Below are 27,285 nucleotides of genomic sequence, written 5' to 3'. Positions count from 1 at the left end.
ATATACAAAAGAAAGCGCGATCTAACCCCAAACGCCATCATCTACTCACAAACGAACGATCACCTTCACCTATCTCTGATCTCACTTCACACCAAACCACCAATCTTGCAATACACCCAACCCCCGCAAGTCATCCGCCCCTAGTGCCCACCTGTAGACATAGGGTACCCACTCGTAGCACTAGGGTAACCACTCACCGTCGACGAAGCCCCATCGCCTCCAGCCGGCTTGTAAGGAATCCCACACTTCTTCGCGCAACTCTCCACAATAGCCGTAAAATCGCTCGTCAACTGCGGCCTCAACCCCGCAATCTGTTCCGGCGTCAAAAACTCACTGTAACCCGCACTAGCCTCAAGCACCTCATCCGGAGTGCCGGAGAAGAAACCCCTGGCAGCTTCCACACGCCCAGGGTCGTTGACATCGAAGCCCGCGACGAAAACAGCGGGCTCGCACTCAGGGTTGAATTGCCAGTGGATGAGGCCCTTGGGGAAGAGCATGCCCGTGTAGTTGGACAGCGTAGTTTCGATTTGTTTGTAAGGTCCGCGGACGGGTGGTGCGCCGCCGACTACATTTCCGAAACCGCTGTCGTTTTCCAGGAGGAGGGCGCCGATTAGTGTTCCTTGGGTTACGGTGAGGAACTCGTTGGAGCGGGGGTGCCAATGCGGCGTGTTGAGGCCACAGGGGTTGACGAAACCCACGGCAGCTGCGAGACCGGTGGATCCCAGCGCGGGGAAGTTGTTGATGGTGGACAGGAAGATGGAGCCGGCGGTGGGGGGTGTTACGGTGTTGTTGATGAATTGGAAGGTGTCGTTTGCGGCGTTGGGGGGGTTGGGGAAGAGGATGGCTTCGCGGGCGGTTTCGGATTGGGCGAGGAGGAGGGCGTTGCGTTGGGTGGTTAGTTCGGCGGCTGTCAGGGCGTTGACGGTGTTGGGGTTTATGGTTCGTTTGGAGTGGTAGGGTGGCCCGGGGGCGATTGGGTTGGCTACTGCGAGGGTAGCCAGGAGGGTGGTGATGAGGGTGGAGTGCATGTTGCTGGTTGTATCGATGTGAATGAGGTTGATAGAGAAGATGAGAGTGTGGTGAAGAGCTTCTGGCAGAACGCTGGCTGTCCTTATATGCATCTCCAAAACCTTCTTGACCGGCAACCTTCCTTCTCATTCTCACTTCAGCTTGTCGTCAAGGCGTTGTGTACGCCCGGTCGAAGTTCAGCCACGTCTGATCACACACACTCCAAACCCAACAATTTCTATCCGTGTGACACTAGAAATGATACCGAATACAGCGATCATCAACATTTATTGGACGTGCTTGTTCTCATAGCTACAAACTTCACATCAGCAGTCCAACTATGAATGCCTAAACGTGTGCAAAATAGACGAGACATGATGTAGGTGGTGGTGGTGGTGATGGTACGAGGACGGACGCCTACATGACTGTGAGAATCAATAAGCATTGGATGCCTTGGGGAGCTTGATTCCAAGGCCACCACGGGAGCTTGTGTTCACCAACTGATTTTCAGAGCTTTGATCTTGATTGCTCAATATGAAGAGTAAACGGGGTAGTTCACCCCTCAATCTTGAGTACACCGATGGAGAACTCCTGGGGCTATGCTGCCGCCGTAACGCACTTGGCTTTGGTCACCCCTATTCACGGTTGTTCTCGCGATGGAATTACAATTCTCCAAAACTCGTAAACATGACTCTTCTCTTGCGCACTGTCCGAGTGCACACGCGTCTGGGGACAAGAGATGGCGTTATCATGACGTTTTCTCGGTGAAGAGCTTGCTCCTGACTACTATTTCGTCAGTGCCCAATGCAATGAAGCAACTCACCAGAACACGCAACCCATATTGAAGCGGATGGCAGACCGAGCTCAAGTTCCAAACCAATAGAAACGTTACACGTGACCTCGAATACGAAAGGGTGTTGTTGAGTGAGCAGATGCCAACAACGTCGTCGGCACCTTCCGCTCAAGAGCCAATACCCCACGTCTGTTCGTGCGTGTGAAAATGTGCGAGAACGAGATGGGCACTGTACTCGTGACCAAGCTCGTCTTCACGAAGCCCAAAATCACTGTCAGCAAGCCGTATGTCTTGGCCGTGACCTTAAGCTTACGCCACTCCGCCCTAAATCGTAGACTCGCTTATTAAAGCCACCGCCGAGCCCTTTTTCAAGCGATATCTGCCAGTTGCATGCGTTGATTCTTGTGGCGGTGTTGGAGCTTCGCTTTCGCAATGACTGTGCGCAGTCACGGCCTGGATTTTGGGAGCTTGTTCTCGATTACTAACTTAGCGTAGACCTGACTGCTTACGCTACTCGGCCGATGAATAGGTCGATGTACGTCACTGGGAGGCTCGTGTGGAGATGTGGTGGTGTTGTGCGTGCGCTTTCGTAGGTAAGAATCGAAACGGTCTGATCAGCCACACCGTGTTTGATAAGCAAAAGAACTGTCGCATACTGCCGTGTGAACAAACGAATAGACTGGACTGTTGTGAGTTGCGGTCAACAAAGTAGTGTTCTAGAAGTATACATCAGTTTTTTGCGAGTCGCAGTTACAACGACATGGGTTACAGAAGTATATATGATATTCTCGGCGTAGCGTCCAAGCTGCGAATAACCAGCGTATGCGTCTTGAGTAGATTAGGTAGAGGAGCTTGACGACTTGTTCCCATCATGTCGGCACAAACTCGGTAGTTCAAATTGTTCAAATTGACGAGAGTGGGGCAAAAAAATAAATCGAAAACATACAACAGCTGGGATTCGCTTTCGGTCACCCATAAAGCTACTAGCCAGCCGATATCTTGCTTAACTAGGGCTGAGCGGACGGGAAGCCGTGGTCTCAAGATTCTATGGTCGTATGTGGAAGAAATGGTTGGAAAACATCGATATATTGGCAGGTCGACTGCACATTCGCGCGAACCTGCGTCGACACTGGCCCGCTTGACCCACTATGCTAGCCACCACCCAGGAACTTCCTCGAAGAATTGCGTGGCCGTTGATTTGTGAAAGCTTCAAGCTTCACTGCGCACAAGATGACTTGCATCCTCTTTCCCTCGGCGTCGCCCTTGACAGGTTCGACGCGGATGCGCCAGTGCGCACGTCTGACTGTCCATTGTTCGTCTTTGTCGTTGGGGAAGGATGGGCCTCCATCCTCAGCCCAGAACCATTTGCGATTGTGCGTTATGCTGCGAATGCCGTCGTGGTGGTATTCGTCGACTGCGAGCTCCGCTGGCGATCCGTCGACTTCCAGAGCGGTATCTCGATCGAGCCGTACACGCACGCGACGTTCGCTGACGCCTGAATTGGCCGGGCTGACAGGCTGGGCGGCAACTCCGGCACCGGATTGTAAGAACATCTGTCCTAACGGTTGTGTAGCGGGTAAACCCATCTTGGAAGCTATGACGGAGAAGAGGGAGGCCATTCGTGCGAGAGTGGAATCATGGAACGTTGCACGAAGTTCAATTCCATAGTCGCCAGATTCAGCCTCGAAAGTGTCGATATTGTTCTTTGGAAGATAGAGCGTTGTTGCCTCGGTTGACGCAACTTCAACGACGAGGATGTTGCTTTGCGCATGGTCGTCCGTATATGGCCGAGCGTACGACACATATCCCGCCTTCGAAACCGCACGGCTGCTTGCCGTTGATGGGGCGGGGCTTGCAACACTGTTGACGAGTAGAGGGTTTGGTGGGACGCTTGCTGACTGCGCACCAGATACGGTTTCTGAACCCGACTCGCTTCCTGAACCAGACTCGCTGGGGTCTTTGTCAGGAGTGAAGGAGATACCCGATTGTCGAATGTCTTCAAGACGGATTAGAATCTCAGACTCTTGACGTTTTAGGTTGTAGGATATGTCGCAGGGTATGAGCTTTTGCTCTAGGCCTTTGAGATGGAAGTATCGCGCATCCCTCAGTAGGCGAGAGCGATGCGCGTCGCTTCGGATCTCGATATTGTAGCCCTGCAGTAATTGTATCAGCTCGCGGAAGACCTCCCCGTCTCTGCTCGGCACCGAAGGAGGCTTGATGGACGGCGGTCGAAGCAAGGCATCGCGGTCCAGTCCCGGGAATGCCTCGTTTGGCGTCGAGAAGAAATGCGCAAAGCCTAGCGAGAAATAGTTCGGGCTATCCCCGGGAGCAGAGAAGAGATCGCGTTGTATCTGGAAGGGTGTTCCCCCGATGCGCACGAAGATGTCGGTGCTAAACAGCTGTTTGGTGAGACGAGGCACTGCTGATGTTAGCATCTATTCCTTTCGTTATATATGGCTAAGCTTACGCGAGTAGAACTGCGCATCTGCATACAGCTTGACGAAATGTTCGCCATCTCTCGGTGTGATGTGGTAGCCCTGGAGGTGGAGTGCGATATCGCGAAACGTATCCGGGTCGCGGTCGATGTACAGCGTCCTTACGTCACCGGCACGACCGCCATTGTCATGCAATTGCTGGCCGAAGAAATGCGAAAAGTGTGAGGGTGCTCTAATAGTCTTAGTTGCTGTTCCGTTCTGATGTCTTCAGCGTATACTCACCATCTGACGAAATCGACGCTCCTGACAGTCTGAACAGCTCTGACCCAATCTGTATAGGAAACACCTTGCCGGCAGGAAGGATGTCGAGTGCGCCGGGCGACCCTGGCACTCTACGTGGTGTCGAGACATCGATGACCCTTCCCTGTGGCCCCGTACCTTTACTCTGCTCCTTCCGTCGCTCTGTATTTGTGTCCTCTCGTGACACTTGTCGGGGTGTGGCTTCGGAGGTGGCAGCGGTGCGCGTCATGGCTGGCGTTTGAGCGTCAACCGGGGCTATGACGGCTGGCGACGCGGCTGAGGCATCGGATGGTTGTCGCGACACGTTCTGGCGCTTCGGGGGGTTCTCCGCTGCGGCACTATCTTGCTGTGCGGCTGAAGGAGATTCTGTGTCTGCCTTCCTCTTCGTACCTGCTTGAACAGGCGGTCGTTGTTGCTGTTGTGCTGGAGCTGGTGGCAGCGGAGGCGACAGTTGGTTCTGGCTTTGCGCGACATTTGGCGCTGGAGTGACGCTCTGGCTCTGTGGGAATGCCTGGTACGCCGCTTCGCCTGCCGAGACAGGGAGCGGGATGTTGAAGTTGTTTATGGCATCTGCCTGGCTTTGGTATTCTTGGACAAGTTCTCCCTGCGGCTCGTACTGGTCGGTGAAGTCGGTGAAGTCGATTGCGTCCCAGCCTGTAGGCACAGAGGAGCCAAAGCCCAAACCTGCGAAGTGACCTGCCATCACTGGGTGCTGTGCCGCATTGTAGTCGTGATATCCCCCGGCGAAGTCATGGCTATGCGCCTGGCTTGCGGCCTCGGTCGTGTTTGCGTCGTGCTCGGCATGATAGGCACCGTAGAAGTGCTGCGGGTGCTGTTGCGGAGCTCCACCTGCTTGGTCATAGGTTTGAAATGCAAAATCGCGAGATGATGCGCCCGGGCGGTCGGACATTGGCTAGCTACACCGAAAATCCTTCGCATTAAGCGACGAAGAACCTCAATGCAGAAGCAAGTTGCGACTTGCACAGAAGGAGGAATGTTAGCCCTGCGTTGCTGATGAGAAGCTGACCAACAGCTCTGTCATGGGTAGCTTGCGGCTTCGTTACTCAATGCGGTTGGCTGCACCCGGGAAGGATCCAGAGGAACTCGAGAGAAAACTGCGGAGGATAACGAGACGTCGTAGCAAGGCCGCTGAGCTGCCGAATTGGCCCAACCGGCCATATATGAATGCATGGGAGATACTGAGAGTGAGGCTGAGAGTGCCCAGGAAAGGCTGACATGCTGTAGCTGTGCAGGTGCAGGTGGAAGCTGGCAGTCGCGAAGCGACGCGGCATCACCGACAGCAAGCGGGGCTGACGTGAGAAGCCCTCCATCGCACCAACATCGCCCCGTTGCGCCCACTGAGCGATATGCAAACCTGGACCTCGGACACCTGAGACACGTTCTGAATCCAGGCGGCTATTCCAACGACGTGTCAATTTCCAAATGCCTTGAAAACAAATGTTCCACGTATCAACGCACCGAGTTCGCAGCCTATGGCATAGCCAGGTATCCTCACGTCTAGGCGGATACAAAGCGTACGTCTTCAACATCGCGACTTGTACCACACCTCTGGTTCTAGACCACAATATAGCAGGTGTAGATCTGACATCTTCGAGTAATACGATGCCGCCTAAGTGCCGGCCCCATGGCACTAGTTAAAAGGTATTAGCACGTTGTGAGGTACATCTGACACCGTCATGACGTTAAGTCATATAGTCCAATAGCTCTTAAGACCGTCGAATCCTCCTGCCCGCCTATCTTGCACTACTTCTCTTCCCTCAATTCTCCCCAAAAGTCGACCATGTGATACAGAGTACTTTGAGGGAGATGTCTCCGCGTGTTTGCAGTCCGAGATGCAACGATTCTGCCAATAACCCTTGCTCGATACGGCGTGCTTGACTTATCTCAACGTTTAAGCACACCCGCTCCTGGAAGGCCATAAAGTACTACGACAGCATCAAGGACATGTATCAACACTACAGGTCGGCTCCAGAACGCCGTGTCCGACATCAGACGACGCTCTCAAAATCGCTGAGTAACTCCCGGGCCCACCAAGTCAAACGCAATCTTCGCGGTTGGACACCAAGTGTTCCTCTACACTATGTAGATTCTGAAGTTCTTGGGCTCTATCTGGCGGCCGCAATATGGAAAAGGGACCAATCTTGGTTCTAGATGAAGTGAACGCTATAAAGAACGAAAAGTCGCGCACGTTTGCGGCACTGAAAGAGCTGAAAAGTCAGTTTGACGCGTGCATCATGTTGACCGGGAGCCCTCTCGACAACAAGTGGTCCGACTTCTATGCACTGTACCACAAGGTTGGGGCGCACGACATCCAGTCAAAACAAGAGATGGTGCAGCTACTAGTACACCAAAAGGGTAACCTCTGGAAAGCACCCAGGGCAAAAGGCCTGATGGCATTCATCCAGATTCTCAACTCCTTCATGCTGCGACGGCCAGAGACAACGGCGCTTGCACGGCGTGTCCTATCTACAGTCAGTATCGTACTCTACATGCCATCGATATAGCACTCACCTGCATCTTGACTTGGTAGTGCTGTCGGATTAGTGTACACATTGGCAACACGTGCATCTGAAGAGGACCGGGTATTCTTGATGGGGCACAGTCGCCAGGTAAGGATCGATTTACGCCAAATGATCTGCCAATGATGAACTCAAAGCTGACTACTGGCAGGTGTTCCCCAAATACAAGTCGCGCATATCGACCGTCGACTTTGGTGCCATGTATCGGAACATGCCGCAGCGATCGGTTCTTGTGCAGACGGGCATCTCGCTGAACCGCAGTTCAGAGGCACCAACTACCATATGGGACAAAGGACAGCTTCGCGTGCAGGAAGATGAACAAGTCAAGAACGCTCGGCAGACATCAGACGCTGTGCGGGCCACTCTCCGATCCAAGCACGGCAGCTTAACGGTAGCAGCAAGAGCAGGCGATCCACAATGGGAAGTGTACCAGACCGCCGAGGCAGAGCGAAAGGCGATGGTCATCCACGTCAGTACCAAGATCTTCAGGACCGAGTACAAGCAGCATTTTGAGTCACTAGGGTTCACCAAGGCAGCCCTGTCGGAGCTCAACGACGCCATCACAGAGGTAGACATAACGTCAGACGTCTCCGATCTCCCACTCTTCGTAGCAGAAGACGGGGATATTGACGCTTACGACGCAGTACTGAACACACGCAACGCAGAAGAGACACCTTCGACAGAAGAGCAGGAAGAGTTGGAAGATCTTTTTGGTGATGGCACAGGGCTTGACAAGGATATCACGGACAATATCCAGAGCGCAGAGGAGCTAGACGCCACCCTCGATGACTCCAGACAGACAGATGGCGTTGCACGGTCACTCGCTCGACAACCTCCGCTCCCTCGAAAAATATGCTCAGTCCACCAAGGGCCACTCGGCCTACAATGATATGGTAGAGGACGTGAGTGCATGCGAAACAGAGGGACAGCTATGTGCCGTCTTGATGCAATGGTACGGCATCTGCCACCCGATCGATGCCTTCAACATCGGGGAGGAGCCGTTCTGTTGGTTAGGCATCCATACACGTGATCCACCTATTCACTATACATTCACTTACTAGCGTTACCCCTCTACTATATATACTAGGGGTTCCTCCCTCTACATAGAACATCAATACATTGTACACTCCTCTCTGTTCTACACGTTCCCCGGGAGCTACGACTGCCGCTTTTGCGGTGAGGATCTCAACGAGCCACATCACGCACACGAACACGCCTACGCTTGCGCAAAAGAAGCTGCCAGCGAAGAAGCAACACATATCCTCAACACGGTGTCGTCTCCAACAGTACCTTGCCAATTCCAAACAGCTCGGAAGGGGATGTTCACACTATGTGGAGCCGTGTTCACCTCACACGACAAGCGCGGCGAGCACATGAGAGGCCACATCCGTTCCATGACCAAGAGGGATGGCGACGGTGACAATCAGATAACTTGTTACTTCGGCGCCTGTGCCGTACATCCGCAGATTGGCCGCTTCGCTCGAGACGGTCCCGACTTCATCAATGAGCAAGACAGGACAGTCCACTTGTGGTCGGCCCACGGGATCACTGGCTCCAGGGCTCCAGTCGCAGAAATGTGTCGGATCTGTGACCAATGGCTAGTCAACCCCGCCGAGGCCATCTCTCATGCAGTCACGCATCTAGACACGGTGCAAACCATGATCATGATACACGGATACTGTGGAGTAAGGATGGGACGCGATCTGATACCAAGACTATGCCCTTTCTGTTATCATAACGAGTCTCTTCCAGCCCACGAGCGCATCGCGACATTCAACCGCGAGGGCCACCCAAAGCATATCCGCGGCCACCTCAAATCTGTTGGCGACTCGCTCCTCACCTGCCCATGCTTCCCGTTGACCTGTACGAAAGAGGAGGAAATGAACGATCTCCAACTTGAAGCTCATGTGCAGATCACCCATGGATGTCTGATACCGGCCCGCATTAAGCGTCGTTCAGACGACGCCACTCCAGGAACGGCCGGGTCGCAGCGAGCATCTAAGAAGGTCAGCAAGAGTACGCGATAAGCTGTAGAACAACTTAGTAGAAGCAGAGGAGGTGTTAATGCAGGGCTATATCTCGTGGATATACTTTGTTGTGAGATTTAAGGCGATTTTATTAGTTCTACCACATGTGCAATGTTTCCAATATCAGCCACATAGCTCGAGACATAATCTATATCCATCATTTGTTTGTTATGTCTTCTCGTTGCATTATTGGAAAAGTTGCTCTATCTCATCAAAGCATTTTGATAGTATGTGCTACGGGAAACTATAGGAAACCCCACATGTGGGCTACAGATGCTGAGGGATGAGTGCTGGGTATTAGTGACAGAGCGAGCATCCCTTTTGAGATTGCTATCGTTAACTGTGAAGATCGCAAGCATAAGTTTTGTGCTGCGTTCAAATACGAGGACACGGTCGATCTAGATCAGCGTCAGGCTGGCACCTTATTTAAGAGAAAGACTAGACACTCTAGAGCCTACATTAACATAGTAAGATGCAGTGTATGTAACCTAACATTAACGTAGAGCCTACGTTATTATAGAAATATGCAAAGTATACAACCTTAATATTACTGTAGGCTCTAGAGTATCTAATCTTTTATTTAAAAAAGGTGCTGCTGTTTTGTTTGTACGGCTATAATGTTGTAATGGTACAACTTGCTCCTAGGCCTCAGATCTCCCACAGGACATGTAGCCCTCGACGTTAAGAATGTCATCAGCACGATCAAATGCCCGGTTCTCAATGCCGTTCGATATCACTTGGATGCAAGGCTTGGACATTATGAGTTGGGTCTATTGTGCAGTATGTTTCCTACTCGATCGTACTGTTACATAAAATCGCCGTCTAAGCGAAGCAAGATCTAACTTGAATGACTGCAAATAAACGCAAAACACATAGAAGAAATGTGATATCGAACAAACCCATGCCAGCCATTATGCAAGAAAAGACAGACTTTTTGTGCGACAAGTCCACCTCGAGACCCGCTGTCATGGCTGTCTTGGTATCATCTCCTCCGTCACTCTCTCCGCATCGCACAAGACGAAAACTTAGTTAGTCTTAGCGATTTCTACACCGCCTGTAGCACCGAGTGCCTTCTTGATATCACCTGGTGAAGTTAGCTTTAGGCGCGACAGAAGGCGTTGAGAAAAAACTTACCGTAGATGGCGAACTGACCAGCGGTCAGGGTACCAACCATGAAAAGACGGGCACCAATACCACCGAAAGAGCCACGGAGACCGAGCTCCTTGGCGATCTTGATCAAACGGGAGGTGGTTCCCTCTCCGGGAAGACCCTTGGTCTTGTTAATCCTGGAGAGCATGGTGTCGGCGGGCTGGGAGATGATGGCGGCGGCGAAACCGGCAATGATACCAGAGCCCAAGTTGTAGACGGTCTGCATGCCGTTGGAGGTTTGGCTCTTGTCGACGACGGAGTAGACGGCCTCGTTGACCTTCTCGAAGACGGCGAACTTGGCCATGGTGTAGGGAACCCTGATGGATGATTAGCCAAAACCAATTTTCAATCAGAGGAATTGTACATACTGCTTGAACAGGATGGGTCCGAAACCAGAGTAGAAGGCACCGACACCCTCGTTCTTCAGGATCTTGGAGAATCCACCAACGAGACCGTTGGCGAAGGTTGGGTCACCGACGAGACGGATACGGGTAGCCTCGAGAGGGCAGAGGGCGACATCGGCGAAGAACTCAGCGACGGCGGCAGAGGCGAGGTAGACGGCAGTGCGGTTGTTGGCGGCAGTCTCGTAACCGACGAGGTTGATGGACTGCTGCTTGAAGAACTCGTAACCTCCGAACTTGAAGGCACCCTGGAGGAAGTAACCGGCAGCGGTGGGACCGAAACCGGTCCAGACAGCGCCCATACCCTCATTGGCGATGGTCTTGCGGAATCCACCGATCAGACCGGTGTTGTAGGTGACGGGGTCAAGTTGTATCCTGGTCTTGACGCTGTTGCACATGTTAGCTTGGCATTCTGTCGTCATTTTCGACATCTGTCAACTGTCGCAAAGCGTGTGCGATGCAGGCATTGGCATCGTCCCGAGCCATTGGGGAGCGGCACAACGTACACATCGACGGGTGTGAGGGCTCCGTGGGTGACGGAGCAGCAGACGGCACCGGCGAAAGCGAATCGCGAGTACAGGGCCAGGCCAGTGGGCGCGGTAGGGTCAGCGGCCGCAAGCTTAGCCTTTGCGGCATCGACCTTGTTGGAGCCGGTGGCGGTGGGGGGAGGAGAGGTGGCCATTTCGCTGGTATGGATGGTAGAAGCGAAGGAAGTGGAGTGGAGAGGTTTGGTGGTGGTGAAGATGGACAGGCGGAGATTAGAAAGCCGCGATAGTTGATGAGAAGTTTTGTGCTTGGCGCTGGACCCGTTCTTTCCCGACTGCAATCCGGATATCCGCCCTGCAGCACACCCTCCATTCACATCACCGCGCCTTAGTGCGTGCCCATCGGTATCAATTAATCCCGCACCCCAATCCCGATGCGCAGGTTGGTGCTATAGCAGTACTAAAATTGCGCATTATTCTACATCGCTCAAGCCAGGCACCGCTGGCGTTCAGCCTTACGAGACGCAAAAATTGACATACATGAAGCGACGTACTGAGATCGATCGGAATCAGAAACCTCAACAACCGGAATTAAGAGCGTTATCTCCGCCAGCATCGCCAACTTCCTTTTGTCCTCTTATGCCTGCTCTTGGATCTCGTTGCTGGTATCTGGACATTCCTCGCGATTGATCAAGCGTGTCAATTCAGCTAGGTCGTCGCGTTTCGCCGTTACAGCGCCCAGCAATTCACGCATGGGTTGCCCTATCAGCCCAAGCTGCTCGAGCATCTGCTTCGCAGCTCGACGTGTGTCCGTCACGCCCTTTAGTGTCTCCTCAATTACCGTTGCCGTGACGGGGTCGTTGAGGCGCGCCGCCATTACCTTTTTCCTCTCATCCTTATCGAGACCCTTCAGATCTGCACCAGCGAGCTTCACCATCCGGAACAAAACCGTGTCATGAACTGTTTTCATGTCTTGCGCATTGTTTACAGTCACTTCCAGCTTGGTCTCCAGATGCGGAAAGTGCTCTGCGAACTCATGGTTGAGATTGTCATAGTCGTCTGCTTTGTTACATGCGTCAAATATCTCCTCCAGCGATGGAGTGTAGACGCCTGGATGAGGTTCTCTGGAGGTTCGTGGCTGTGCTGATCGAAGTACAGCCAGATCCAGCAGCTCGTCAATTCCGGCCTTCCTCAGCTCGTTCCGTGCGCATTGGATCTTAGCCATTAGTCCTTGTCGCGCTCTTCCTGCCAGCTTCCTGTTATAAGCTCTCCATTTGGTCTCGCATCGTTTTACCTCCTCCCTATTATCATCTTCCGCTGCATTCTTTTTGTTCCTTTGATAAGCACGTCTCTTCTTCTCACGGTCGAATCGGTGCTCCAGCTGCTCCTGTCCGCTCAACACCTTGAGAGCAAGGTATATGCCATTGTCCCTATTGGCAAACTCGAACTCCTTCTGTCGGATATGCGCTAACATGATGACAAGCATGTCAAATGGATCCTGGTTCTTAAAATCGTTTGTTTCTGGTCGGTATGCGTGGATAGCTTTCAGTAATTGACGTTGAGAAGGTTCTAGGATGCCGTTCTGTCCAGTCTCATTGTCCTGGTTGCTATTTCTGTTGTCACTGACAATCGCCAAAACTTTGTCGACAACCTTCACTCTCTCCCTGAGAGCAGCAACAAAGGCCTGGCGCTCGATCGAGTCACTATTACGCTGGTCGGCAATGCGCTTGTTCCAAGTGAGTATAACGTCTAACATGTGTTCTTCTGACTCCTCGATTCCCAGTAGTAGTGGCTCTGAACGTAACGGAGCAAGTAAGTCGTCGAACACCCGGTCACTTGATCCGTCTGCGTTCCTGATTTGCTCCAGGACTGAGGTATCCATGCCTGACTCATCAGCCCTTAACGCCGCTGCCACATTCCGGTACTGCTTTCCGTCCGCCACTTCTTCATCGATGTCAAGATGCGATTCTTCCCGACATAGGTCGTCGAGTTGGGCTATGATGTCCTCGAGATCGACGTCCGACACCTCGTATTCATCATCATATCGAGGCGACGAGGGTACTGTCCCGCTTTTTTCAAAAGTGAAGCGCGCATCGAAATCCTCCTGTTCGCAGTCATCGACGGTGTTCGAATTGGCCTGAGGCAACCGTTCCCTCAACCGCGCTAGAGCCTCTGACCCGCGTAAAGTCCTCGCACTGATTCGTGGTACATCAGTACCATGTATGAGCGCATCGTAAGCTGACTGGCGTTCTAACATTTTCTGAGGATAATAGCAGTGCAGGTTTTACTTGCACACGACCATGGTTGTGGACTACATGTGAATACTACAGTCGTCACTCCCTTCACGATCAATGCTACACCAAAGACGTGGGACGTGGGACGTGGGACGTGGAATGCAGAATTCATGCCCGCGCAGTGATGTCTACGCATCGAAAAAATCACAGCCACAATCTTCCCTACTTGTTTCGCCTGTCCCCAATCACATGGCTGAGGTGCGTCAAGTGGGCCAATCCACGCCAATGTGATTTTCGACACAACCATGGATCGCGCATGTCCACACTAATAGAATATCACATCCACGTTTCACTATAGATATCAGAGTATATAAACAGAGGCCACCATGACTACTTCTGAATTCAACGCTCAACTCTTCACATACCTCTTTCACACACACAAGTCTTTCACAAAAGTCAAAAGACCCTTCAAAAAGCTCTTCACACAACGCTTTTCATCCACCACCACCCGAAACCATCCCAGGTTCCAGTTATGATGCTCTCACAACTCGTCCACGCGCACATCAATACCATCAAGCCAAAATCTCAAAAGCCAAAATACGCCGAAGAGTACGAGCTCGACATTATGCCATCGGACCCGCATTCCTCGCCGTCTCCGTTCCCGTCTGCCCATCCTTCAAGGGCTTCGTCACGAACTTCATCGAGGACATCGTCTTCGAATGCTTCAATTTTCTCGGCATCGACATATTCAACTATGTCGACTACGTCCCTCGACACCGCGTCCTTTGAAGTGCCAACACCAAATTCGCAAACTTCACGATCTTCTTCTCCTACATCAAGTACGGAAATCGACATGATGGAATGGGAAGACATCGATCTCACAGACCGCTCCACCTTGGGTCGTGCTTCACACTCCAAGCTGTTGTTGAGGGTGATTCAGTACCTAAGATCGCGTACTGCGCCGCGCATGCCCAAGACGCCGGTGCTGCGACCCACGCAGGATGAAAAGGCTATGTTGGAGATTCCGGCTTGGCATTTGGAGGGGTAGGATTGGGTGGACTGTTCTTCAACATTGATGCAGGCGGTTTTGTCAGCTTACAGGCGGATGCATAGACACGGAGTTGTTTGGCAATCGAGATCTTGGAGTTACTGTTGTTTGAACTTTCTGGTAAACTAGTGAACCCCACGAACGAATCGAAAGTCTCCATAAAGTAATCGCAAATGAGAATAGAAAAGCCAAAATCCTTCCACTGTGATTGAATGTCAAAACACCTCCTCCCACCTCAAACAAGAAAAAAGCAGAACAGGTCCAGAGCCTACATCGACGTCAGACCACCTACTTTGCATATTTCCATGTTAATGTAGTCTGCAGACCTGTTCAGTTTTTCCCTAGGTTAACGTGCTCCCATGATCTACACACTCGTCTTTCTCCCCATCCTTCCCCTATACCTCGCCACCCCAAACCCCCTCCCAGACCACCCCCACTCTACCGCCACAACCCACTAACCGTCTCAACCCCCCTCTCAACAACAGCCTTAACCCTCGCCCTCAACGCTTTATTCGCACACTCAACCTCCAAATCCTCCAACCAAACCTTCGCCACAAACTTATCAAACTTGATCTCCACGCCTGGAACCGGAATCCCCAAATTATGCAACCGCTTCAACTCCGCTTTATCCTCCGCCGACAACTGGTCGTCAGGCGCAATGGGAGGCGGAAACGCGGTGATGTTGGATGGTTCGGAGCCGTCGGGCGTGGAGGTATCCATGGAATCTGAGTGGGCGGCAGCGGGAGTGCCGTTTGTAGTGGCGGTTGTGGTGCTGTTGCGGGGGAGGGTGATGGGGCGGACGGCTTCTTCGCCGAATTGGGCTTCGAGGAAGAGGAAGAGGCGGGCGAGGCGCGTGGAGGGGTCGGTTGTGCGGTGGGGGTGCGGGTTCTTGAAGCGGTGGGTTAGTTTTGTGGTGGTGATGTCGTCGGCTTCTTGTTTGGGCGCGTGGCTGTGGGAATGCTGTTTTGAGGATTCTAGGGCATGTGTTAGTATACTTGGTAAGGATAAGAGGGGAGGGAGGGAGGACTTACGTCGGACAGCTGCTGGTGAGGATTCGACTGTGAAGAGGACGGCGAGGACGGCGTCGGCGATTCCGTCGTTGATTACGTTGCCTTCCCATTCTACTTTTACTCTTCCTCCGTTCTTGATTAGGACGTTTACGCAGTCCATTACTGTGAACTTTGTTTCTGTGCGGCTGACTTCTTCGTCTGCTTCCTCTTTGTGACCTGTGCCGTTGCCATTCATCTTGCCGTCCACGGCAGCATCTGTGAGACTGCTCTCTTTGATAGCACCAAAGGTTCCTTCAAGAGCCCATCGTATGAGATCGATGCCAGCAGCTGATAGGGTAAGGTGCTGACGGCACATGATGGTGGTTGTAGTCAGACCGGCATATTCCTTGAGATCCTCGGGCGCCATGAGAGAGATCTTGAAGTCGTTCTGGATGAGAACTCCACTGATCATGTCCACCTTCTCCCCTTCTTGGTCTTCAGTAGCCTCACCTTCACCATTGGAAGACAGAGAGCGAGGTAAAGGCGGAGCAATAGATGCTAGCTTTCCAACTACCTTGGCGATCTTGTCGGTCTTGAAAGGAATTCGGAGTTCCTCGCAGTTGGCGGGCGAGTAAATCTTCGTGGGGACGGCTTTCTGGGCGTTGAAGGAAAGGAGCTTAGACTTCAGGCGTGTCATATTACCCTTTTCGCCGTGAACAAGAATCTGAGATTCAGTAAGTAAGTGGTCTTCACCATGGATGTGGACTAAGCTAGACTTACAACGACAGGAGCTGCGACTTCTTGCACAAACTCCATGTTCTCTTTTCCATCAACGTGCGCCGCGAAACTGTACTCCTGGACTGTGCACCGTCGGGGAATCATGGCCTGCTCATTCTCCCTCTGACCTGGCCGGCGTGCTGCGTTACTAGCGCGGGACATGATTGCTGGGATCTGGTCCGGCTCGTGAACGATTTGTTTTGCCATGGTGCCCTCGACGGAGTAACCGGTAATGATGACACCATTCCTTGGGTCGGGAGCCCATCGCTCAAGCAGCTCGCGCGATGTGCCAGACTGCATCATACCCGGCGACGCAAGCATGACACATCCACCCAGATCGTCGAAACGCTCCAGACTCTTGAGTGAACGGACAAACTTGAAATCCCAAGCTCCACGTCGACCGGTGTCTCCCGCGGCTTCGGCTTCGGCCATGCGCTCGGCGAAGAGACGTTTGATGTTGTCGTTCATGGCCGAGACGTACGTTTGGTAGACCTGCATACACTTCCGAGCTAAGCTGGAGTTGTAGTATATGGGTATCTTCTGAACTTCTGGATGCTTACTCCAGTATTCGTCGAGAATGAGAAGAAGTTCCTGGGCTCTACCCAGGGCGAAGACTGGAAGTAGAGCACGACCTCCGCGGTTGAGCACGTCGGTAATAGCCTTCATGAGCTGTGCCTCTCGCTCGACACGTGGCGTATGCATCGAGATACCGAATGTTGACTCGGTGATGAGGACGTCGATCTTTACGCCTGGAGGTACTGAAGCTGATACCAAATGTCGATCGTCTTCCCGCGAGTAGTCGCCGGTGAAGAGTATCTTTAGGCCTGCAATCTCCATAAGAAACATGGCCGCTCCAAGTACGTGTCCAGCTGGGTATGGTGTTATCCGTACACCGGATACGGTGTGGGTGGTGTAAAAGTCGATTGACTCAATCATAGGATAGGTGTTGAGATGGTCCGCCTCGGTGTACATTTGGATCTTGGTCTCGGAATTGCTCGACATATTACCGACACGGACAGAGTCTTGGATGAGCCATTTGTAGATGGCCTTGGTCGGATGTGTCATGAATACGCGGCCCTTGAAGTTGGTCTTCGCAAGTACATAGGGTAGAGATGCAGCATGGTCGACGTGGAAACTAGCCTGATGTCAGCATGCTGGAGGACGACTGGGGGACTCAGTGTGAGCCCGGAAGAAGCGCCCAAAGTTGTAGATACATTGGTGGGAACCAGGGAGGGGCACATCATCGAAGTCGAGCGGGAGGAAGCAAATTATATTCCATTCATAGTGATATACAAGTCGCTGTATTGCGAGTGCCCTTTGCGCGCTCATGGTCCGACTCCAGTGATGCGCCGAACCCCAACTACCATGGCAAGCAAGACGCGCGTATACATACTGTGAAATTAGTAGCACGTCTACGGTGCTGAGATCGAAGTCATCGTAAAATGGCATGGCTGACAAGCCTTCGTGTGCGGGATGCATACCGGCATCAAGCTGTCCCTCGTTAGTATAGTTGCCGTAGAGCATGCGAGTCCTGAGTGCGTACCATGACGGTCTTGCCCTTGTACTGGATGATGTGACACGACCGACCAACCTCGTTGCCGCCTCCTAAACAGAGGAACATGAGCTCGTCGGAAGGATCTATCGGGTCTTCATCCTCGGGCGCCATAGCCGTCGCCTTTCTCTTCGACGCCATCGTTGTGTGGGTTGAGTTGTGGATGTTTTACTAGGTGGTATACGGGCGACGGAGGTGAAGCTACGGGGTTGGTGGATGCCCAGGTGGTAGCCGAAGAAGAACGCGTAAGATATCTATAACCCGCGCCTGGACCTAGCTCATTAATCGTGAATTGGTGTCGCAGGGATATTCAACGCCTCAATGGAAACGCCCAAGGGTGAGAGAGAAGTCGTGGCAGCGTCGAGTGAGAGCGGAGTGGCAGTTGGTTAACCGTTGCGGCTCTCTTTGTCTGGCGCGCGACTGCCAAGGCTTTGTCCGTGCTCGTCATTCCCAGATTCATCGTCCGCTCTGTCAACCGCGACATCACCAACCCCGACGCGCCTGCCAACTCCACCCACCGCGCCTGCCCGCCGAACACGTCCCATCGCAAGCGCTACCGAGCCCCGACCATACTGCCGCCGGATGACGCGCCGATAGAAACCCTCTGCCAGCGCGACTCCCCGAAAGGGACGAGCTGCCCACCATGGCCTACCCGAACAACTACCAGTATCCGCCGCCGGGCCAGCAGCCCCCGCCGCCCGTGCAAACGCAGAATCTGGGCCACCAGCAACAGCCGCGCGCCTTCTCACCGCAGAATTACCAGCAGTCGCCGACCGCCCTGTCCCCGACCATGGGCAGCGGCATCCCTCCGAATAAGCGGCAGCGCCTGTCGCCAAACCCGCCATCGCCTGCGCCGTACCAGTCGCCTTTTGGCATGCCTGGCGCGCCCCAATACCCTCCCTCGCCGTATACCGCTTCCCCGCAGACGCCTGGCTACCACTCAATGCCCACCTCGCCCGCCGCCATGCAGCCTCCGCCCTTCCACCAGCCCCAGCCGTATCAGCACCCGAATGGACAGCCGCCAGCGCCCCAGGGCTCTATGCCGCCACCCAAGGTCCCTTATAGCAAGACTGGCGATAGTTCGGAATTAGAGAAGGCGAATGCGCGCGACCTGGACGTCAATAACATTAGCGATGTGCTCACAGGATCTGGTATCGATCTGCGTGCCGAGGAGGACAACCTGCTGCACAACTACAGGAGCTTCAACTCGCAAGCATCGGGCTCCACAGCATCACCACATGCTAGCTTCAATAACTGGAGCCAGCAGTCGGGCCATGGCGCATTCCAAGGGACCGGCGCACTTAGTCAAGAAATGACCAAGGAGCAGCATGAAGCCGAGTTCATCAGGAAGCACGAGCAAGCCGCCAGGATCCTGAACGAGTCAGCCCAGCAGCCACTGAACGACCCGTTCCTGTCAGCAAGTGTCCTAAGACATCGCATCGCGAAACGCGGCTATGAGCACGGTATCCAGATCAATGTTGATGGCTTGTTTGACAAAATCCCAGACAAGGGACAGCAAGAGATCGCACGTACCACTGCAGCTGGTGCCAACGGCGAACAAATCGTAGGCTTGGAGGCTGCCAGTCTACTGAACCAGAACGCTCCACTTGTGGAGATTCTGACGCTGATATCGCTGGCTGCCGAGGAGCGTGTCCGGACCATAGTTGAGGATTCTTTTGCTTTATGCCAAGGTCGTCAAAATACTTCTCATGGCATCATTCCCCCACAAATGCTTGATCTTGCTGTGGTGGATGAGGGCGCATCAGAGAAGATGGCTCCGCCAGTCAACATCTTGAAGACGCCATGGGAGGCAACAGACAGCGCTGTCAGCCCTACAGCGACAGCCAGCAAGGGTATGTCTGTTTTGAATTTCTTCCGATTTATTGCTAATCGACTTAGGCATCCCCAATGCGGGACGATTACCAACGCCTCCAAGCGAAGCACCCCCAACCCCTCAGCGAACATACCAAAACGTCAACCACGTTGCCATTGCACTTACGAAGCGCGTCAATGATGACTACAAGTGGGAGCAGGAGCGCCTCCGCAAGCGCGCGAAGCGTCAAGCAGGCGCCTCGGCCTCCTCAGCAGATGCGCCAGCCGCACCAATACCCATGCCGGAACCTGTGACAAAGAAGGCTTTGGCATTCGCCAAGAAGCAAAGTCAGTCAGACGTTGTCGTATTCGGCAAAGCCAACGAGACCGCCAGCATGGCGCTTGGTGGCAAGAAGAAGAAATACTCGTGGATGACGGGCGGTGGTGGAGGACCAGCGTCAGGTGCATCAACACCACGACCAGCTGCAGCAACAGGTGGTAGTGGCGCCGCTACACCTGCAGTCCAAGCGCCCGAAAAGGCTCTCATGGGCAAGAAGCGCAAGTTCGGCGACACCATTGAGCAGACCGAAACAGGCGCCGGTATCCAGCTCCGTGATTTGATTCATGTGCTAGACAATGATGGAAGAGAGAAGAAGACGCTCACGGTCATCTTGGCGCGTCTCAAGAACACAGAAAAGGATACTAAGCCCGAGGTCAACAAGGCGGCGCCTGCCGTACCTGGCCCAGGTCTAAGAGCTTAGGCTCTACCTTATTTGCATTATCAGCGTTGGCGTTAAACGGAAGGATGTCAGGTGAAGAGGACAGAACTTGTGACATATTATTTGCATTATATCCCCAAGGGCTGGGGTAAAACTTTCATCGATGAGAGATGAATGATTGGGTACCTTCGAATGGAATGAGTTCGTGCGAAAGGTATCACGTTCACTGGGCTGAAGTAGCTAAATGATCCCCAAGAATAATATCTACAGAAGATACCATCAACCGGCTTTCGAATTTGTGTTCTTCACGATGCTACTCAGCGAGTCAAAACATCTCTATCGGTAGCCTTGATGCAAGAAGATCTGGTCATGCCTACAAGGCTACTTCCAATGCGTATACAGATCTACGCATCAGACGCGCCAATAGCAAGCGTTCTGGAGTAGCGCCGATATGCTCAGCCTCGTATGTTCGACTGCGGCACAGTTGCAAGCATTTTGGGTGCCTGTCAACAGCTCCGCTCAATGCGGTTGCACTTTCGCTCTCTTGATCACAGTTTGATTATACATCTATTTACCTATCGTTGTTCGAGGCGTTGCTATGTACCATATCTCAAGACGGTCGCTCACCACTCTTGCCTTGTGTACTGTTCGAACGCATAACAAATGCTTATCCATCAGCAGAGGACTTGTAAGTTGGCAAGGAGCTCCCGTCTATACACACCATAGTATAAGGCCTGAAAAAATACGTCGATTCCGAGCAGCATTTTCCACATCAACGCATTCAAAGCATCCTTTCGGTGAAGGTACGCCATCCTCCTATCCTCACCAAGTAGCTTCTTTCACATTGCTAACCTTCACGCAGACTTCGACCCCTACAACTACACAAAAGGGCGATGGCTCCGTAACGATGCAATTGAGCGAAAGGCACGGTTCATACAATTCGACTTTGACGCTTTGTGTCGCAAGATCATAGCTCTATGCCCCGGTTCTCATTCCATCACCTCGTGTGAGAAGACTGAAGGCGGCAGCAACCGGGTCTTCATTTTCCAGACTGACAATGGGGAACGTCGTGTTGCGAAACTGCCGTTTTCTGTGGCGGGCCCACCGAGGTATACAACGGGTTCGGAGGTCGCTACGGTGGAGTACTGTACGTTCTGATCTCAGGGACTGGAAGACACGAAGTGTGGTAAAGGAAATGACTGACCTTCCATTCTATCAGTGCAAAACAAGACAAGGATCCCTATTCCCAGAATCATAGACTGGAGCGACGACGCATCTAATGCCATCGGAAGCGAGTACATCATCATGGAACATGCATCGGGCGTCTGCTTGGCTTCGAAATGGCACGAGATGACAGAGGTTCAGCGAACATTGTGCATGAAACCCATCTACCAGAAAATGAAAGAGGCGACCAACCTTGTGTTCCCCGCATACGGCAGTATATATCGAACCGACACACCGTACATCGAGGGTTCCGCAATCCCGCTGGACTCAGACTTCTGCATCGGACCTAGTTGCGACGACTTATATTGGAACTGTTCACCCACCTCACCAAAGTACTACCACGATGTCAAGCCCAACCGAGGACCATGTAAGCCAACCCCCATCATTCCAGTATCAACCCAACATCCTCATCATCACCCCAGGGCCAGACCTCCCCACCTTCAGCTCCGCCCTCACCGACGTAGGCCTCTCGCGCCTCCCACCCGCCAGCATAGCCTCTTCCCTCCGCCTCCCGTCCTACCACGGCACCATCTCAGAACACAAAGTCCTCCTAGAATACTGCCGCGCAATAACAAAACAGATGATCCAAACTACGCTCATGCAAATGGTGTCCACGCCTATACTATTCCACCCAGACCTAAATTCACGGAACATATTCGTTTCGGATGAGGATCCAACAATTCTCACGGCGATGCTGGACTGGCAGTCGTTGGCTGTACAGCCAGCGTTTTGGTATGCGGACTCTACACCTGACTTTGCGCAGAAAGAAGAAGTAGGAGTCGCTGCTGAGGATGATGGACAAGGCGAAGCAGGAGATCAAGGACAAGAACAAGAACAAAAACAAAAACAACCAACATACACGCCCTCAAGCACCCTCCGCGCAGAAGCCTTCACCCACCTAATCCAATCCCACCTCCCCCTTACAATGCTCATCCCACGTACAATGGACGAAGCCTACCTCCGCCCCTTCACCTACGGCCACAGATCCTGGCTCCACGGTGCCACCCCCTTCCGCGAGGAACTCATCCAGACGTCGCGGCGATGGGGAGAACTTGGTTTCTCGACGGTAGGACCATGTGCGTATCCCATGCCTAGCCGAGAAGAATATGCCGCGCATTGGGAAAAATATAAAGAGTTCGAGGCAAGGCTTACGTTTAGGTTGGAAGTGCAGAAACGGTTGGGTGTGCAGAGGGGGGGGTGGGTGTGGGCGGATATGTATGAGGTGACGAATCAGGCGCAGAAGGAGTGGTTTGAGGAGGCGATGGTGGGGGCGGTGGGGGAACGGGGGGAGAGGGTTTGGGTTAGTGAGGATGGGGAGAGGTTGACGGAGGCGGAGATTAGAGATACTTGGCCGTTTGATTTGGAGGATTGAGGGGTGTGGGGTGCATGGCGGTTTGTGTACGATAGGTTTTGTGCTTGTATGAATCTCTGCTTAATGTATGACAGGTATCCCTTCTCAGAGCTGTTTTGTTGCCATCACTATGATTAGAAGGCACTCCACATGTCGACAGTTTCGTCCCTTTGACGAACGGAAGCGTGACGGAGATCTCAAGAAAAGGTGACATCAGTCCCAAGTAACACCAGTCAAAACAATGGTAAAGATTTTGCTATTTCAAACGTTTGAAGAGGGGTATGCTTATATAACATCATCAATCGCCCTGGACCAGATCGTCAGGAGAAAAAAAAAATGGCCCACAAAACAAGATAAAAGAGGACGCGCGCAGAAGAGACAGTCGCAATCATGGTCCTCGTCTACCCATACATCGTGCTCGTATCCCGGTAGTAAAATGTCCAAAAGTATGTTTGCTCTCCCGCAGATTAACAACTTTTTCGAAAAAACAGTCGTGCGTAGTTTGCTCGGTATTATCAAGATGCGATTGCCCTGTTTATCTGAAGCGAGCAGTGCAGCGGCCCATGACCTCGCCCTGGCAGACGAGCTCGGCGTTGAATTCGGATCCGTCGAGCGTGAGGTAAATGTCAAAGTAGACGCGGTAGAAAGTACCTTGAGGGGTATCCATGCGTTCAAAGTCTTTTTCGAGGTTCTTTCGTGAGAGGTCAGAGGTGAGGGTGACGACTTCCTTGATACCTAGTTCGCTGTTAGTACATACATTTCGTTCAGGTATCTTTTTCACTCACGAGGGTCTTTGGTGTACTCTGGGCAAACGTCGTCGTCGCATGCGTAGAGTATATCCTCGTACATGAGTGTCGCACCAGGCGCGACTTGTCTGAAGAATGACACCTTAACTGGCTCGCCAATCTTGACCCTTTGGCCCTTTTGCACGAAAATCTGGCGCGTGTACTTGCAGCGATCTTTGCCGTCAAGAGACGGAACACGGTACTGCTCGGGATGGTGGCCCTCCTTGAATGGCTGGAGAGTGGCCATGAGGTAATGCCTACGCGCAACACGGTGTGTGACAATTCGCTCTGTGATACCGGCCGTGACGGCTCCCTTGACGATAGCGGCAACGGAGTCCATGGGACGGACAACCTTTGACTGAAATTGGGGCGGGACGTGGAGTTTGATTTGTTGGAAGAGATATTCGGAGGCACCGAAACCACCGACCACCAAGACGTTCTACAATAATCAGCACTGGAAGTGACGTGTTTCGACATGTCTGACTGCTCACCTGCAATGACCTGTTCTGTGCCTGAATAGCAATAATCTGGTTCCTGACAAGCTCGAGAATGCGGTTAACCACAGGCTCAAAGCACTGTAGAATCTCCTCATTAGTGAAGGTCATGTACCCCTCCTCAATGCCAGCCTCAGGGAATTCAGCCTCAATACCGACGTCGACAGCCCACTTCTGACCATTGTTTCGGAAGTCGGCTTTTATCCTGTTCTCGAAGTCCATGATGCATTTGGCGTATACTTTACCGGCTGTCTTGGAGCCATCTGGGAGTTTCATCTTCCTGATCTTGGCTCGGAGGATGTTGCTGAAGTTGCGGTTGAGCGCGGTGGAACCACACGAGTCTCCGGAACCAGCTGTGCACTCGGCGACGGAGAAGGGCTGCTCTTCTTCGACTTCGTAGGCGATCAAATCGACGGTGCCACCACCGCAATCGACAATGAGGACGGCGTCGTGTATCTTGAGGTTGAGCAGACCGGTCTTTGAGCAGAACATGGCGGCGGCTTCGGGTTCGGTGATGAGGGTGAGTCTGTTGTCGTTTTCGTCCCGCAAGAAACCAGCCTGAATGGCAGCTGCACGCGTTGCAGCCTTTCCAGCGTCGTTCCAGATGGCGGGTACTGTAAGGTAGTATCTGATGTTGCGCTCCTCGCGGTTGAACACCTCACCGAGTGTCTTCTGCAGCTGGTTCCGCATCGCCTGACGCAAGTGGAAGAGGTAGTCGGCGGCGACATCGATCTCAGACTTGCCCGGGGGTAGCGGCGGGAGGTTGATGGGGTCGATGTATGTGTTTCCGGACAGCATGAGCTGCAGCTTGAACCATTCGACCTTTTGCACACCAGGCTTGGGGTAGCCCGTGGGGGCCAGAGCATCGGCGATGTCAGGGCCCCATCCGACTACCTTCTGGTACTGGTCGTAGTAGAGGACAGTGGGAATCTGGGAAGGGTTAGCGGGTGCATGTGGAGGGGTCGGTCTAGCGCACCTTCTGCTTTGTCTGGTTGCCCGCGCCAGGCCATTCGGTGATGATGTCTTCCTTGGCCTCGGTGTTGGTCGCAAAGGCGAATGCGACGCCGGAGAAGGTGGTGCCCTGTGTGGCATGGTTAGCTGCTGCTACGTCTGGTGGTGTCTGAGGCTGCTCACAAAGTCGATGCCCACAATGAGCTGGGCCTTGGAGCGACCTTCACCGGCTACCTCTGCCATGCCCGAGGGCCTATTGTACGTTGCGGGGGGACCATGAGGGGCAGGAGCGCCCGGCGGTGGAGCGCCGTAGCCCTGGCCGTACTGTCCAGCTCCCGGCGGGCCCTGGGGAGGATAGCCAGGCGGGCCAGCCTGCGGTGGGTAGCCCATGGGGGTCTGCTGGGGCGGGTAGCCAGGCGCGCCCGTGTTGATGGGCGGCAGAGGGCTCGCGGGCCGGCCGTGCTGCTGTTGCGGCGCACCGAGGCCGCCGGGAGGGGCATAGGTATACGAGGGCGGGCGGCCCAGGGGGTTTTGCTGGTTCATGGGGAGCGAGGTGCTGCTGGAATTCGAAGCCTGGGGCGATAGCGACGTCGGTCGTTGCGCTCCCGTGGGGGCGGGATTGCCTTGGGGCGTGGGCGAGGGATTGTGTGAGGAACTCTTGCGTTTCGAACCCACTAGGTTCTTGAAACGGGCGTTCATGGAACTCATGAGAGAGGAGGGAGGAGGGCTGGTCAGGCGGGAGGGGTGCGGTGCAGGATATCTGGGAGCGGTGCTGCGGCTGACAGCAAGCTGGGCGCGGTCCAAACGGCGCAAGCTGCAAGGCTGTGTGAAGGAAAGCCCGCCAACGCGGTGCGGCGCAGTCCCGAGGGAATCGACTGGGGCAGCTGGAGGATGAGCAAAGTATCCTCGAGCTTGACACGGCAGATGCAGCGCGCGCACACCCAACAGTTGACCTTCCTGGCCACGGCGCTTCCTGGCGAAATTGACGCGGCGGGGTGAATTGTACACAAAGAGCGGGTCACTCTCCGCCGGTCAGCATCCTGGGCATCCTACGCCACATACTAAGGCCATTGCCCACGACCAGCCACGTCGAGCCGCTGTCAAACACGCCTGTTCTGTCCAGTTCCCAGCGGTACCCCAGCGACATGCAACGACTATTCCCGGCCGAACACCACGTGCTGAGCAGGGCCGACTCTCAGGAGGACAAGAAGACAAGATAGTTTCCTCAAGCACTCTGGCGGCCTGACCAATCCATCAACGATGCATCCGTCTTACAAGCCCGAGCTGGGTGGGTCCGCTGCACACTGCTCACCTCAGCACTCTAGATGCCTGAGGTTGCACGTTGCGGATGCCTTGCCCTATGCGAGCAATGGGCTGGAATTGCAAAGGTACAAGCTTGACATCTCTGTGCAGTTTGCAGGTCGTCACCTATCTTCGCGTTTCTTTGTCCCGATGCCCATCGATGCCATGCTACGGACCCACTAAACTCTCCACACCAGGGTCCGTAAGGCTGGTGTCTAAACTTGGAACCGGGCCTGTTCGGTCACGGTATGCTAGCGTCGAATTGTGCAGCACGTTAACCAGTAGATTCGGACTCGCATGCGTATGTTTGAGACTCGATCAAAATTTCCAATGGCAATGTCTTGATGCTATGCGAAATATGTGCTAAAATGATTTCAAGATGCGACCATCCAACGTCCCAACGGACTCAAGTGTATCCAATGTGTCCAATGTGTCCAATGTACCCATATTCCAGTGTATCCAACGTAAAACGCCCACAAGTAACCCATCGCCCTGTCCAAAAGTCGTATAGAATGCTCGCCTGTGTACCATGACTCCCAATGCTGTATTCGCGATCATCCCACCAGCCCACTCCCAAACGCCAGCCAAGCCAACACCCCCGACACAACCAACAACATTATCGCAACGACAAACATCGCAACAATATTCTCGACCGAGTACCTCACATCATCCGGCCTGACCACATCCACACCAATCTGACTCTCCTCGTCTTCCTCGCGACCCCCATGCTGGCCACGCGGTACGTACTGCACGAGCGTGTCGCGATAAGACTGTCGGACTGCGATTGCGTATGGAGGGGGTGCGTCGGCTGGGTAGAAAGCATCGTTAGGTTGGTGAGATATTTCCGTCGACTGCATGTACGCGTGGGAAACGAGGTGGGCGAGAGGGACGTCGTCGGCGTCTGGGGTG

General features: G+C 53.4%; 9 protein-coding genes across 9 annotated transcripts; 3 read left to right on the top strand and 6 right to left on the bottom strand.

Moving 5' to 3' along the window:
* Positions 1–140: 140 nt before the first annotated feature.
* On the bottom strand, positions 141–1,028 carry J4E93_006842 (uncharacterized protein; the record flags this gene model as incomplete). Its single annotated transcript, XM_049344752.1, has 1 exon — positions 141–1,028. One exon carries the CDS (start codon positions 1,026–1,028, stop codon positions 141–143), a length of 888 nt encoding a protein of 295 aa, XP_049198406.1.
* Positions 1,029–2,952: 1,924 nt separating this feature from the next.
* J4E93_006841 (uncharacterized protein) lies at positions 2,953–5,239 on the bottom strand (the record flags this gene model as incomplete). Its single annotated transcript, XM_049344751.1, has 3 exons — positions 2,953–4,220; positions 4,269–4,466; positions 4,519–5,239. The coding sequence occupies 3 exons, from the start codon at positions 5,237–5,239 to the stop codon at positions 2,953–2,955; spliced, it is 2,187 nt and encodes a 728-aa protein (XP_049198405.1).
* A 1,441-nt stretch (positions 5,240–6,680) lies between these two features.
* J4E93_006840 (uncharacterized protein) lies at positions 6,681–7,965 on the top strand (the record flags this gene model as incomplete). The annotated part of the gene is made up of 2 exons (XM_049344750.1): positions 6,681–7,028; positions 7,228–7,965. 2 exons carry the CDS (start codon positions 6,681–6,683, stop codon positions 7,963–7,965), a joined length of 1,086 nt encoding a protein of 361 aa, XP_049198404.1.
* A 2,163-nt stretch (positions 7,966–10,128) lies between these two features.
* On the bottom strand, positions 10,129–11,335 carry J4E93_006839 (uncharacterized protein; the record flags this gene model as incomplete). The annotated part of the gene is made up of 4 exons (XM_049344749.1): positions 10,129–10,187; positions 10,238–10,569; positions 10,621–11,040; positions 11,160–11,335. The coding sequence occupies 4 exons, from the start codon at positions 11,333–11,335 to the stop codon at positions 10,129–10,131; spliced, it is 987 nt and encodes a 328-aa protein (XP_049198403.1).
* A 440-nt stretch (positions 11,336–11,775) lies between these two features.
* Positions 11,776–13,395, bottom strand: J4E93_006838 (uncharacterized protein; the record flags this gene model as incomplete). Its single annotated transcript, XM_049344748.1, has 1 exon — positions 11,776–13,395. The coding sequence occupies one exon, from the start codon at positions 13,393–13,395 to the stop codon at positions 11,776–11,778; it is 1,620 nt and encodes a 539-aa protein (XP_049198402.1).
* Positions 13,396–14,858: 1,463 nt separating this feature from the next.
* On the bottom strand, positions 14,859–17,879 carry YSH1 (endoribonuclease ysh1; the record flags this gene model as incomplete). The annotated part of the gene is made up of 5 exons (XM_049344747.1): positions 14,859–15,394; positions 15,452–16,133; positions 16,190–17,321; positions 17,580–17,677; positions 17,730–17,879. The coding sequence occupies 5 exons, from the start codon at positions 17,877–17,879 to the stop codon at positions 14,859–14,861; spliced, it is 2,598 nt and encodes an 865-aa protein (XP_049198401.1).
* A 502-nt stretch (positions 17,880–18,381) lies between these two features.
* On the top strand, positions 18,382–20,311 carry J4E93_006836 (uncharacterized protein; the record flags this gene model as incomplete). The annotated part of the gene is made up of 2 exons (XM_049344746.1): positions 18,382–19,591; positions 19,638–20,311. The coding sequence occupies 2 exons, from the start codon at positions 18,382–18,384 to the stop codon at positions 20,309–20,311; spliced, it is 1,884 nt and encodes a 627-aa protein (XP_049198400.1).
* A 1,263-nt stretch (positions 20,312–21,574) lies between these two features.
* J4E93_006835 (uncharacterized protein) lies at positions 21,575–22,865 on the top strand (the record flags this gene model as incomplete). The annotated part of the gene is made up of 2 exons (XM_049344745.1): positions 21,575–21,740; positions 21,916–22,865. The coding sequence occupies 2 exons, from the start codon at positions 21,575–21,577 to the stop codon at positions 22,863–22,865; spliced, it is 1,116 nt and encodes a 371-aa protein (XP_049198399.1).
* A 514-nt stretch (positions 22,866–23,379) lies between these two features.
* On the bottom strand, positions 23,380–25,617 carry J4E93_006834 (uncharacterized protein; the record flags this gene model as incomplete). Its single annotated transcript, XM_049344744.1, has 5 exons — positions 23,380–23,579; positions 23,630–24,068; positions 24,121–25,053; positions 25,100–25,204; positions 25,258–25,617. The coding sequence occupies 5 exons, from the start codon at positions 25,615–25,617 to the stop codon at positions 23,380–23,382; spliced, it is 2,037 nt and encodes a 678-aa protein (XP_049198398.1).
* Positions 25,618–27,285: the final 1,668 nt, after the last annotated feature.

Source organism: Alternaria ventricosa (genome assembly GCF_023758065.1).
Source record: "Alternaria ventricosa strain BMP 2768 chromosome Unknown scaffold_11, whole genome shotgun sequence".
Taxonomy (NCBI): Eukaryota; Fungi; Ascomycota; class Dothideomycetes; order Pleosporales; family Pleosporaceae; genus Alternaria; species Alternaria ventricosa.
This window is presented reverse-complemented; position numbering and strand designations above follow the sequence as displayed.